Source organism: Hevea brasiliensis, chromosome 11 (genome assembly GCF_030052815.1).
Source record: "Hevea brasiliensis isolate MT/VB/25A 57/8 chromosome 11, ASM3005281v1, whole genome shotgun sequence".
Classification (NCBI taxonomy): domain Eukaryota; kingdom Viridiplantae; phylum Streptophyta; class Magnoliopsida; order Malpighiales; family Euphorbiaceae; genus Hevea; species Hevea brasiliensis.
Genome location: NC_079503.1, coordinates 74,209,047 through 74,221,729, shown reverse-complemented (window position 1 = coordinate 74,221,729; position 12,683 = coordinate 74,209,047). Strand labels below are relative to the sequence as shown.

Sequence of the window (12,683 nt, the reverse complement as noted above, 5' to 3'; positions counted from 1 at the left end):
CATGTTACAATGACTTTTTATGAAAATAAATTGAAGCTAAGGATTTTATTTTAATAGATTGAAATTTAAGGACAGAATTGAAAGTGTATCCTAAATTCAAGGATAGTTGGTGCAATTAAGCCTCAAGTTGGGGTTATTACAAAAGGGAAGGTGTTGCTAATAGTTTTGGCTAAGAAATGAGGATGAGAAAAAATGAAGAAGGTTAGGATTGCAAATGTGATACATATATATATCCCATCAAAATGGTGACATCTAAGGTATAGGGTTAAATTTCGGATCGATTTGATTATTTTGATTTTTTTTTTGAATTAGCCGAAATAAAATGGCATTGACAAACTAATTATTTTAAAAACACTTTAATAAAAAATGAACTGAACAACCAAAACAGTAGTCAGTATTGGGATATTTCGTTAGTGCTTGCTGGCACTTTGAGACTAGTCTTGGCATGATTAGCACCTGCAGACGACCTTTTTGAAAGGTCAAAATTTCTGAGTTTTTTTTCTTTAAATTCCAAGTTTTATTAGGTATAAATTGTGCAAAACAAAAGAGTAATTTACAATTAATTCCTTTAATTTTTTAATTTGAAATTTATTTTATTAATAAAACAGTTTTAATTAAATTTTATATTTAAATTATTATTCATTTTATATATTTTTTATATTTATAATTATTTAAATATAAAATAATATTAAATTTAAAATTTAAATATTGAGACTATTTTATTAAAAAATAATATTTTAAATTTAAAAATAGTTAACAAAATATAAATTTAAGAATTAAATTATTATTAAAAAATAAATTAAAAAATGATTGATATATATATATTTTACTGTAACTAAGGATTTAATTGTAATTCACCCCAAAAGTGCCTTATCTAACGTTGGCCTGTGGGAAGAGCTTGGTTTTTGGTTTTTTTTTTTTTTTTTTTTTTTTTTTTTTTTTTAATTTTTCCAAAACTACCAGCTGTCAAATCCAGATGCGGATGGCTCATTGCCGACGCCATGTGTCTTGGTCTTCTTAATTTTAAAGCTACTAATTATTAAACTTTTATATTACAACACATGTAATATCCTCAACTGCAAGTAATTAATTTTAAAAGGTTAATAAATAAATTAGTTAATTCTAACCACTGGCTAAATCCAAATAAACCCATCTTACAAGGTATTATCTCAGCCTATTCTTTTACTTCACCACATTAATTCAAGCGAGTAATATAGTAATTTTTAAGCTATGTATATTTTTTTTTCTGTATAATATAATTACTTAAAATAAATTTTAATAGTTATCTTTAAATTTATATAATTATAATATTATATTTATTCAACTTAAAAATATAACATTAAATTTTTTTAATTATTAAATTTTGTGTAAATATATTTTTAATTATTAATTTTTTTAATTAAAAATAGACATAATAGCTTTAATCTCTTACACTTAGTTAATATTTTTTTTAAGTATAAAATTATTCTTTTTATTTATAAATAATTATTTTAGAAAAAAAATTAATTTACTGTAAAATTTAAATATTTTAAAATTTTATATTATATTTTTAAATTGAGAAAATATAATATTGTAATTATTTAAATTTAGGAAAAATTATTAAAATTTATATTGATTACTTGTCAACAATACTGCTATTACAATCAACTTGAAATAAAGAAGCAAAAAAAGGGGGGGCTGCTTGAAAGTAGTTAGAGAATATTTTAAGAATTTGCATTAAATTAAACTCAACTTTGGAAATATGGTTATCAGTGAAAGTTCTAAATTCTTTCATAATACCGACAATAAAGATAAAGATAAGGGCCATCATCATGGTCTCCAGGTTGGCCGATAATGGCTTGGGGTCAAGTGAGCTCAACTGGCTCTGTAATCAACTGAAGCCAAGAAAAAGGAAAGTCCCGCACAACTGGGTCCCATTAAGCGTTTCTTGTCAAATTCAGACTTAACAAAGGTATGGGCCATGGATCTATATCTATGAGCTTGAAGGTGTGAGCATTGTTCTGCCAATTGTTTGTACTCTCAGGATAATGTAAATGTAATGGATTCACACGGGCTTTTAGGCAAATTATGGAAGGTGAATAAAAGCAGCACGTGATGAATCCTTAAATATTCCATGCAACTTTGTAATAAATAAATAATTGGTGTGAGTAGCCCCACCGTAGAAAAGAACAAGCCATAAGCCCATTAAATAGATTGTAGAGCATTGCAGGAAGTACACAGTACGGAGTAGAGACAGCAAGAACGATGGTGGATGTGAAGATGGCAAAAGTTCATCAAGTTTTAGAGATCATATTTGGCTCAACTATGATTTCACTGCTGATTCTCATGGCCATTGGATCAATCAAAGTTAAAGCACAGGCAGGGCATCTTCCTCCTGAGGAAGGTATCTTTCTCACTTTCTTCTTCTTCTTCTTCTCCGCCCCCCAAGGAAAAAAAAATGATTTTAATCATAATTTTACAGAAAGTGACGAGCTTGATGTGTGTTGCAGCGCAAGCTCTGCAAGAAGTGGCAACCCAATTGGGCAAAAAAGATTGGAACTTTAAAGTAGATCCTTGCAGTAATGACACAAGTTGGAAGACACCACCATCCAAGGATAGGCCTTACTATGCCAATATTGTAACTTGCAATTGTTCTTATATTGGGGGTGAATGTCATGTTGAAAGCATGTAAGCTTCCTTCTTTGTTCCGACGACCCATTTTCTTAATTCAAGGTCAAATTACTTGTGGATTATAATTGTTAATTGACCAACATCCTCTATTTCTATTTCATGATTTGAAAGCTCGCTTAGCACAAGTTAACATTGCCTTAATAATTTGAAAGAATCTGGTGTTTTTATGAGCAAGTGCGGCCAGTGATTGATATAGTGTAAGGGTATAATGCTCCTGTTGTTAGATATCATCTTTTTTAGGTTGGGGTCCGGGGGAGGGGGTTATCAATTTGCATTTATGATCAGAATTTCCATTTTTTTTTTTTTCAGTTGAAAGAAAATACTAAATTTTGGATTTTCTAGCAATTAATTTTGGAATTCTAAGACTTGTCCATTCTTGGACAATAGATTACTCAAAGCGCAAGATCTTGCTGGTGTGCTGCCCCGTGCCATTATGAAACTACCTTTTCTCAAGAAACTGTAAGAAGTTTTCTAATTTCGGTAACTTTGTTTAGAACATGTTAACACCTGCAAACTGTACTGCAACCTTAAATTCATCTATGAATATTCATCTGATTTACAGTGATCTTACTCGGAATTACCTCAGTGGTAACATACCAAGTGAATGGGCTTCTACAAAGTTGGAATTTCTGTAAGCAATGTCTGTAAGTCAATGTTACCGTAGCTCTTGAATACTCATTCATACTGAATTAATAGCATGTGTATTCTGCAGGTCTGTTTCCATTAACCGCTTAATGGGAAAAATCCCAAGCTATCTAGGAAATATTACCACGCTTAGAGCCTTGTATGGTAGCCCTATGTTTCTCTTTTATATCATTTTTTACTGTAAAAATATTTGTTCTATTTTCTCATCCTGTTATAATATTGAGGGAGAATTTGTTCAGGGGCATTGAGAACAATATGTTTTCAGGAACTGTTCCCCCTCAGCTTGGAAACTTGGTTAACTTGGAGATTCTGTCAGTCTCTCTAACCTTTTCTGTCAGAAAATATTCTCTGATTTCAATAAAAATAATAGAGTATACTGACATTGATTTTCTCCCTTTGCTTGCAGCTATCTTGGTGCAAACAATCTGACTGGAAATTTACCCCTGGCTCTTAGTAATTTGACCAAACTAACAGAGCTGTAAATTCTTGTAACATTTAACAATGTCACCTTGTTATAGGTTTAGATTTTCTTTATCACATTAATCTCTTAAGGCTTAGTATTGTTTAATCTAGTTTTTGCATTCACATGCAGTAGGATAAGCAGCAACAACTTCATTGGAAAAATACCCAGTTTTATTCAAAGCTGGAAAAATCTTCAGAAGTTGTACGTACTTTTTTCTATCTCAAATTCTTAATCCATGCATGCCCTTCCTTTTTTCTCTTTTCCCTCCATGGGGAAATCTAAATCTTTTGAATGGTATACTAACAGAGAGATTCAAGCTAGTGGTTTTGAAGGGCCTATTCCTTCTAGCATTTCTACTTTGAACAATTTAACTGAACTGTAAGTTGTGCTTTTCAAGTCAATTACTCTTACAATCTTACTTAACCCAACATCTTTGCGTGCTTTTGAAAAGTTGAAAATTGCAAATCTGCTACTTATGTCTTATTCTGTATAATGTAGAAGGATTAGTGACTTACATGGAGAAGGTTCAGAGTTTCCACACTTAGAGAACATGACAGGGATTGAGTCATTGTAAGTCATTATTAACATTGATGGATGCTTTAAAATCAGAATATTTCTGCTGCACTAGATGAGTTTATGTGAAGATAATTATATTGCAGGATGCTGAGGAATTGCAATATATCTGGTTCTATCCCACTATATATAGCAGCAAGGCCATCACTGAAAAAATTGTAATCTTTTGTTCACTTGCCTCCAACTTTTTTGTTTCCTCTGGTCATACTAGAAAATTGGAGTGTTGAGATAACTGGAGTTATACACCCTTTATAATTAACTAACAATTTTCCCTGCAATATCTGTTATTGTGAAATCTGCAATTTTTTTTTCTATGCAGAGATCTCAGTTTCAACAGATTGGGAGGAAATCTTTCAAGAGATCTAGAAGGTCTACTAAAATTGGAGAACATGTAAGTATCTAGGCTCATGAGGGCTAGATGGCATATATTGCAGTTCATATATATCCTTCTTAATAAATAGTTGCAATGAACTCTATGAAAACCATGCAACATTCTAGTTTCATATCCAAATTTATTACTATTAGATAGCCATCACACTCGTATAGCTCGATATTTTGGTGAAGCTAACAATGTACCTAGCAAACATAATAACTTAAATTTAGATAATCACTTGATGTATATGATTGCCCTTTGGAATTTGACCCCTATTCCTTTCATATCCATCATCTTAAAAAATGCTCAATGTATTTAATGAAAATCTGTACTTTATCCTCACTGAATAAACATAAAAAAAAAAAAAATTCCGACTACACTTTACAACCTTTTGAAATAGTAATGATGCTTGAGCCTTGAAGATGAGTGGCAATATTCTTTTTCCTGGTATAAGAGAACACTATATGATGTTAACACTTTCAAAAGCATTTTTGAAGTGTCTGTGCTTGTCTTAACCTTGCTCTCCACCAAATTGAAAATGATGTGTCTAATAAAATGACATGATGCTGCCTGATAAATAGGTATTTGACAAGTAACTTGCTCTCTGGACCCATCCCAGACTGGCTCAAGAATGGAGATACTCGTGCGTATGTGTGTTTACTTAAATCTGTTTCTATATGAAGTTATTTGATTATGTATTTTATTATTTTGTCCTAGGGAAACATATTTCTGATTCTTAATATGTATTTTTTTTTTGTTATGCATGTATACTTGCATAAACTGACAAGCAAAAATCTGTTTTGTGTCTGTAACTTCCTAATTTGGCAAAGATTCACCTCTTTAGGGTCAGTTGCAGATTCCACTCTGCCATATGGAATAGGGGAAACGATTTCATTTTACTCACAACTTCAATTTGCTTCTTGCTTTATTTTGGAAATGTAGATATGTGTTAAATTGTTCACTTTCATTGCTTTCTTTTTCTTTAATAGTAATATCAAGCATTGAACCTAACAATTGGCCCAGTGGTTCAAGTGCCTCAAGCCCTATGCTTGAGAGCAATGAAGTCTTGGGATCAAATCCCTAAGCCAGAGCCAGCAATTTCCTTATGCATTTGGGGGGTGGGTATTTTCTTGTTGATCTAGCAAGGTGGGGTTTAGGGAGTTGAAGGCTACCCCCATAATGTGGCCTGCTCAAGTGGCCCTCCTATGGACAAAAAAAGGGCTTTGGTTTGCTTAACTGCCATGCAAAGTTGAGGCTAGGCTTGGACCAGATCTATTATTAGCCCTGACCAATCACAATGGACTTAAAATGATTTAAAAAAATTATCATATTGATGGGTTACTGAAAATTAAATGTAGCTAAAAGAAGTTAAATATTTCTTCTTCTTCTTCTGGTAAATATTTTTGTATGTAAATATCTGAACATCTGAAATAGTTGCTAATTGTAATTTTCTAACAACTCTATATTGTAAAAGTATTGAAAGAATGTTTATGTGCAGTGAAATATTAAAAGAATGTTTATGTGCAGTGAAATAGACCTTTCTCGCAATAATTTTACAGAAAGCTCATTGCCAACTACTTGTCGAGATACGTTGTAAGAACACCTTTTTCCTGGTCTTTTCTTTATTTGAAAAAATTTCAGTTTACTTCATACTTCTGAACCTTTATCTTTTTGTTGATCCATTAGGAATTTGTTTAAAAGCACTTCAGGAGGGAATAACTCGTAAGATTTTGTTTTACTGAACTTCTGAAGATAAAATTAGTTCGCTTTTATCTTTTTGCCTTTTAATATAAGCTGATAATTCTCTGATACTATTTCCAGAAAAGCTGCTGGCGAGTGCCTGAAAAACTTTGCTTGTTCAGAAGGTAATAATAATTTTTTTTTATCAAAATACATTGTACATTCTCCTATTATTTTTGAGGCCTTCCTCTTTGGTTTTCACCAAGAAGAATGGAACGAAAGGAGAAAAATATTGACTTTTTATGTTTATTAACATCTAATTACAATTAATTTGTTGCAATCTCTTTATAGACAGTTTTTTTTTTTTTTTGAACATGTATAGACAGATATTCATTGCATATAAATTGTGGTGGAGGTGCAACCAACATTGGAGACATCAGCTATGTAGCAGATGAAGAGTCAGGAGCTGCAGCAAAATATGTTCCCACTAGGGAGAGTTGGGAAATTAGTAATACTGGACATTTCTGGGACAAAAATAGATCTGCAAGTGACTACATAGCACAAAACTTATCCATCCTTAGGATGGAGAATTCTGAATTGTACACAAGAGCACGTCTCTCACCTCTCTCCCTTACGTACTATGTGCGCTGTTTAGTGAATGGGAATTACAATGTGAAGCTTCACTTTGCAGAGATAGTACTCAGGGATAATAGCTCCTATTACAGTCTTGGGAGACGGATATTTAATGTTTATATCCAGGTAGTCAATTTCATTTATGTACCTTATCGGTAACAGAAGATGATTTGATTAAATTTGTATATTGTAGGAAAAACTTGTGTTGAAGGATTTTGATATCCGAAAGGAAGCAGGAGGGGTAGATAAGGTGACCATTCAGAATTTTAAAGTACTCGTTGTGGATGGAGCTTTAGGGATCCAGCTTCGTTGGGCTAGCAAAGGGACAACAGCTGTCCCAATTAGAGGAACATATGGCCCTCTCATATCTGCAATCGATGTGGAATCTGGCAAGTTGTACCTCTTATATTTAGGAATTTTGTGTTATCTTGTATGGGACATGGGCTAGAATGAGACTGAAGATGCATAATGATATTTTATAAGCAGTGTAGCTTTTTTTTTTTTTTTCATTGTGTAGCTTACTTACACATGGTTGTGTTGACTTGTGTATATATACTGCAATCTGATGATCACCTTCTTTGTTTTTTTTTCAATTTTTGCATAGAATTCAAGCCTCCTATTCCTGGTGGAGGAACAAGGAAGAAACTCATTGTGGCTGGAGCTGTAGTGTTGCCTTCGTTCCTCATTCTTATTGTTGTAGGCACTCTTTGGTGGAAGGGTTATTTGGGAGGCAGGGCAGTAAAAGAACAAGGTACTGAATATAACTAAATTATGAATTTTATGTTCAATTATTACAGCATTGCAATAATTCACAACATTCTATTGTCATATAATCTTGAAATAGACACTATTGTTGCTCGCCTAAAATTATATGTCAAGATATGCATGCTTTTTCTTCTGATGAAGAATCAGGGTATTGGCAAACTGGAAGTACAACCACAAAACCAATTGTAGCTTTGTTAAAATGGAAGCCTTTCTATACTTTATTTTGCACTGCCTGATCACAATGATGACCATTTCAGCTGAATCAGTCATCAGGTGAATATCATATCATTGCCAGCAATAGACTTTGCTTTAGAACTTCTAAATAAAATATGATAGAATTTTCATAGATTGAGCAAATATCCAAGGAAGATCCTCAGAACCATTTATGTTTTGAGAATTTGCACATTCTAGCCATTTTGAAGTTGCAAAATGGTACTTGTATTGAAGTATTAAGAAATTAAAGTGGGCATATCCAAATGCAAAATTCTATCCTTTTTGTTTGCTCTTCTGTTTCACATGATATTATTTTAAGGAAGAGATCTGGTAAGAAATTAGTAGAGAATCTTGCAGTAAGTCGAATGTTTTTGTAACTATTAAAAAATTACAAGTTCTAAAGCAGATTTTTCTCTCTTTCTTTCCTTCCATTTCTTTAATTCTTAAAGAAACTATTGTTCAAATTCTTAGCCATGTTTTTTGTACAGAACTTTTAGGTTTAGATCTGCAAACTGGTATCTTCACCTTTAGACAAATTAAAGCTGCTACTAACAACTTTGATCCTGCTAACAAGATTGGACAAGGCGGTTTTGGATCAGTCTACAAGGTATAGTACAAGTCTATCCTTGTTTAAAAATTATTTATCTTTGCATTTTACTTTATTTTATTTTTTGTCCTTAACAAGTGAAAGATAAACTGAAACAACAATGTTTACATAATATTCTTATTCCTTACTGCAGGGAACACTATCGGATGGTACTATAGTTGCTGTTAAGCAGCTTTCTTCCAAATCAAAACAGGGACATCGAGAATTTTTGAATGAAATAGGCATGATTTCTGCTTTACAACACCCAAATCTTGTTAGATTGTTTGGATGTTGTGTTGAAGGGAATCAATTATTATTGGTATATGAATACATGGAAAACAATAGCCTTGCACATGCTTTGTTTGGTAAGCTTACTTTTCAGATCTTCAATATGTAGTTTGTGCACCTTGAAATAACGTGGTTAAAATTAGGCCACTGGGTTATATTGATAACTTATGTATGCTGGTTATAGGCAAAGAGGAAAGCCAGTTGAAAATGGACTGGCAGACAAGGCAAAGGATTTGTGTTGGCATAGCAAAAGGTCTGGCTTTTCTGCATGAAGAATCTGCTTTGAAAATTGTTCATAGAGACATCAAAGCTGCTAATATACTTCTTGATAGGGACCTAAACCCTAAGATTTCTGATTTTGGTTTGGCCAAGCTTGATGAAGAAGAGAATACCCACATCAGCACCAGAGTTGCTGGAACTATGTGAGCCACCATTTGTTTCTTCTAATTTTTTCATCCTTTCACTAACCTTTGTTGCATGCTTTTCTAGTAGCATATTTTTGTTTCTTCAATTCAAATTGTTTTTATTGCTTATTTTAGTGAGGCAAATGTTATACAATTGCATTTTATTGTGCAGAGGTTACATGGCACCGGAATATGCATTATGGGGTTACTTAACCTATAAGGCAGATGTATACAGTTTTGGGATTGTTGCATTGGAAATTGTTGTTGGGAAAAGCAATATGAAATATCGACCAGATGAAAATTTTGTCTGCCTCATGGATTGTGTAAGATATTTGGCATGTTCTTTTGAGTTTGATGCATCAAGCATGCAACAAAAGCCATACTTATTGCTGCAAAATAAATATCTGTTTGATTCTACAGAATATGAATATCATTGTGATATCAAGCTTAGGTGTGCCAATTTCTTCTGTGGTTATTTCAGGCTCTTGTTTTACAGCAAAAGGGAGACCTAATGGAGCTGGTTGATCCAAGATTGGGATCCCAATTCAACAGGGAAGAAGCTATTAGAATGATAAAAGTTGCATTATTATGCACTTTTTCTTCACCTGCACTTAGGCCTATAATGTCTGAAGTAGTAAAGATGCTTGAAGGCCGAGCTCCTGTTCCTGAATTAGTGGTGAGTCAAGGTATGTGTGCTGAACAACTGGGATCTGGGGCCTCAATGAACAAGTTTGATCAAATTTCACTTCATAGTTCAAGCAAAACTGGGTCTCTCATTCATTCATCAGGTACACCATGGACTGCCTCATCATCTTCATCCGTATAGCCGACTTCAACTAATTTGAGATTAAAACGTAATTGTTATTGTTATGGCAGTAGTATATAACTTTATGCTGCTGTCAACTTCCATGATGTGTGAAATTCTGGCTTTTTTCACCATAGATACTATAATTTATGCAAGTGGAAAACTTCCAAGCTTGCTCACATGATACCCAACTTCAATTTAAACCAACACCCTCAATAGTTAGAAAGTACGTATTTGTGTTTTGGAGATGGACATGAAAGGTGAGGATTACGGTACATCACTAGGATGTTTTTTATTTTTTTTTAGTATGGATATTAAGGGAATAGGGATTCAAACTAGAGGCTCTCATATATTTTCAGTCACTGAATCAAGCTAAACTAGATAGACATACTCACGGTAATTATTATCCCAGAGATGAGGTATTTGAGATATATATATATATATATATATATATATGATTTAGGTAAACCTCTGAAATAATTTTTTGGTGGAATTAAGTCTATTTTATTTTTTTCTACTTTCATATCTGCATGTGAGGGGTCGGGCTTTTGTCCCATAAAAGTAACTATCGTATGATTGCATAGTAAAACTAAATCAAGCTTCTTGGAGGAATAGGAACATCAATTGAACATCAATAAATTAAACTTGTTAGATTTTTCAGTTATTACAAATCGAATTGAAAAGTAAATAGGTAGTAAAAGTTAAGGCTTATTTGCTTTAAAAAAATCTTGAATTTTAGACCAATTCTCAAAATTTTTTTTTTCAATTTATCATATTAAAATCGTAGAATTTGGGCATAAAAAATAATAAATTAAAAAAGGGTGACAAGTAATCACAGTAATGCACTTTAATAAATGTTGCCTATTAATATAAAAGATTAAAAGTTATTTTTTTTAATTTAAATATTCACAACTCATCTTCCTAAATAATTTTTGCAATATATATATATATATATATAAACTCCTGGATTGTTGGTGATATTTAAATTTATCATTCTTTCTCATCTTTTCTTCTTTCCTTTTTTCTCTTTCCCTTTCTTATTTTAGATCTCCTTTTTAAACATCATTGGTGAATTTTTCACTGGTGGCTACTCTATATCATTTTTTTTTTTTAATGCAAATCCAATAGAGAAAAGGTAATAGAAAAAGAATACTCAAATAGGAGAGATTCAATCCTTACTTGGATTTTACAATCAGCTGTGTTCTATCTCTTAACTGTTTAACGGCTTCATAAACCAGCTTAATAATTACACCAATCAACATTAGACACGTATCAATACCTCTCTTAAGTTTCCAAGGAAGAAAATCTGAAAAATGACTTGGAATTATCATCATACTTCAAGGAAGCATCTGTATGGAATGTGCTCAATAGAAGCTAAATGCCTGTACAATTTTGAAGACCCCAAACGAAAAAAGAAAAACAGAACCTTATTCAACTTACTTCATCTTGCATTTGATCATATGCTCAAATGCCCAACTGAACCTTCAAATGCCCAACTGAACCTTCACTTAAGGTTTGTTTCATTTTGCATTTAATCTTCGCCAAAAATAGCTTCATAAGTAAAAGAACTTGTATCATCTCCAGTGTTCTTTTTTATGACTTCATATGCATTGGTAGCAATAATTGCAACCAAGTCCAATGGAATAACAAAGAACCTTTTACTAAGGATCATGTCACGATTTGCATTGCCATCAACAGCAATACCACATTCTGTTGGTTCAACTTGAGGACTTGATTTAATCAATCCCATGCTAGCAGCCAACTCCCTTGCATAAGTAAAGTTAGAATCTGGATGACCTCCTCCAAAATCCTCCTTGGAAACACAGATCAACAATGAGTTCTCTTGTGCACCGAGTTGCTCAACAAAAATATGTTTTGCATAAGCCCCAACAACTCCATGCAATGCATCATGACAGAATGTGAATTTCGGAGATGAACACAACTTCCTTATAGACTCAAAATCAAATATAGATTTCATCAATTTCACATAATCATTTGCCGAATCGAAGGCCTCAACACCAATTTGTCCCTCAAGCCCACCAAAATTAGTTACACCAATTACATCTCCACCAAAAATATTGTCTTCAATTACCATATAGTACACCCAAAAATCGGACTTAGTCCTTCAAGGGTCGGAACCCCTAAATCCGATCTAGTCATGAGAGGTTCGAATTCATTGCTTGAGTAGTCCAAAGACAATGAGGTGGACAAGACCGAACACCAGGAATTCGAACAAGACTGACATAGAGATCGACAAAAGTGGTTGAAACATGCAAGATTATTGTTAACTATTTTTTAATTTAAAATAATTTAATTCTTTAAATTTTGTTTTATTATTAAAATGGCCTCTATATTTAAATTTTATATTTAAATAATTATTTATTTTATATTTAAATAGTTATATAAAATTATGTAAATAAACTCCATTAACAGATATTGGAGTTTTTAAGAAATCAGTGGCACATTTATGTAAAACTTGCTGGGTCCAACATATGATAATAAATTCCATGCAAATAGGCTCCTAGAGATAGCATTTTGCATTCACCTACAAATTGTGTGATCATGATTGTACATATTTATAGTGT

At 32.5% G+C, this 12,683-nt stretch overlaps 2 protein-coding genes across 3 annotated transcripts; one reads left to right on the top strand and one right to left on the bottom strand.

Moving 5' to 3' along the window:
- The first annotated feature begins 2,075 nt into the window (after positions 1-2,075).
- LOC131169209 (probable leucine-rich repeat receptor-like serine/threonine-protein kinase At3g14840) lies at positions 2,076-10,277 on the top strand. Of its 2 annotated transcripts, none has more exons than XM_058130162.1 (24): positions 2,076-2,383; positions 2,490-2,667; positions 3,058-3,129; positions 3,233-3,301; positions 3,383-3,454; positions 3,555-3,626; positions 3,722-3,793; positions 3,908-3,979; positions 4,085-4,156; positions 4,277-4,348; positions 4,438-4,509; positions 4,671-4,742; positions 5,306-5,371; positions 6,252-6,317; positions 6,411-6,446; positions 6,546-6,589; positions 6,787-7,163; positions 7,231-7,426; positions 7,642-7,788; positions 8,513-8,622; positions 8,756-8,966; positions 9,074-9,311; positions 9,466-9,616; positions 9,775-10,277. In XM_058130162.1, the coding sequence occupies exons 1-24, from the start codon at positions 2,245-2,247 to the stop codon at positions 10,117-10,119; spliced, it is 3,021 nt and encodes a 1,006-aa protein (XP_057986145.1). In that variant the 5' UTR covers positions 2,076-2,244; the 3' UTR covers positions 10,120-10,277. The 2 variants fall into 2 exon arrangements, with proteins under 2 accessions (XP_057986145.1, XP_057986144.1); XM_058130161.1 differs by having other exon boundaries at positions 2,084-2,383; positions 8,504-8,622.
- A 1,352-nt stretch (positions 10,278-11,629) lies between these two features.
- Positions 11,630-12,193, bottom strand: LOC131170276 (phosphoglucomutase, cytoplasmic-like). The gene has a single exon (XM_058129335.1). The coding sequence runs from the start codon at positions 12,191-12,193 to the stop codon at positions 11,630-11,632; it is 564 nt and encodes a 187-aa protein (XP_057985318.1).
- Positions 12,194-12,683: the final 490 nt, after the last annotated feature.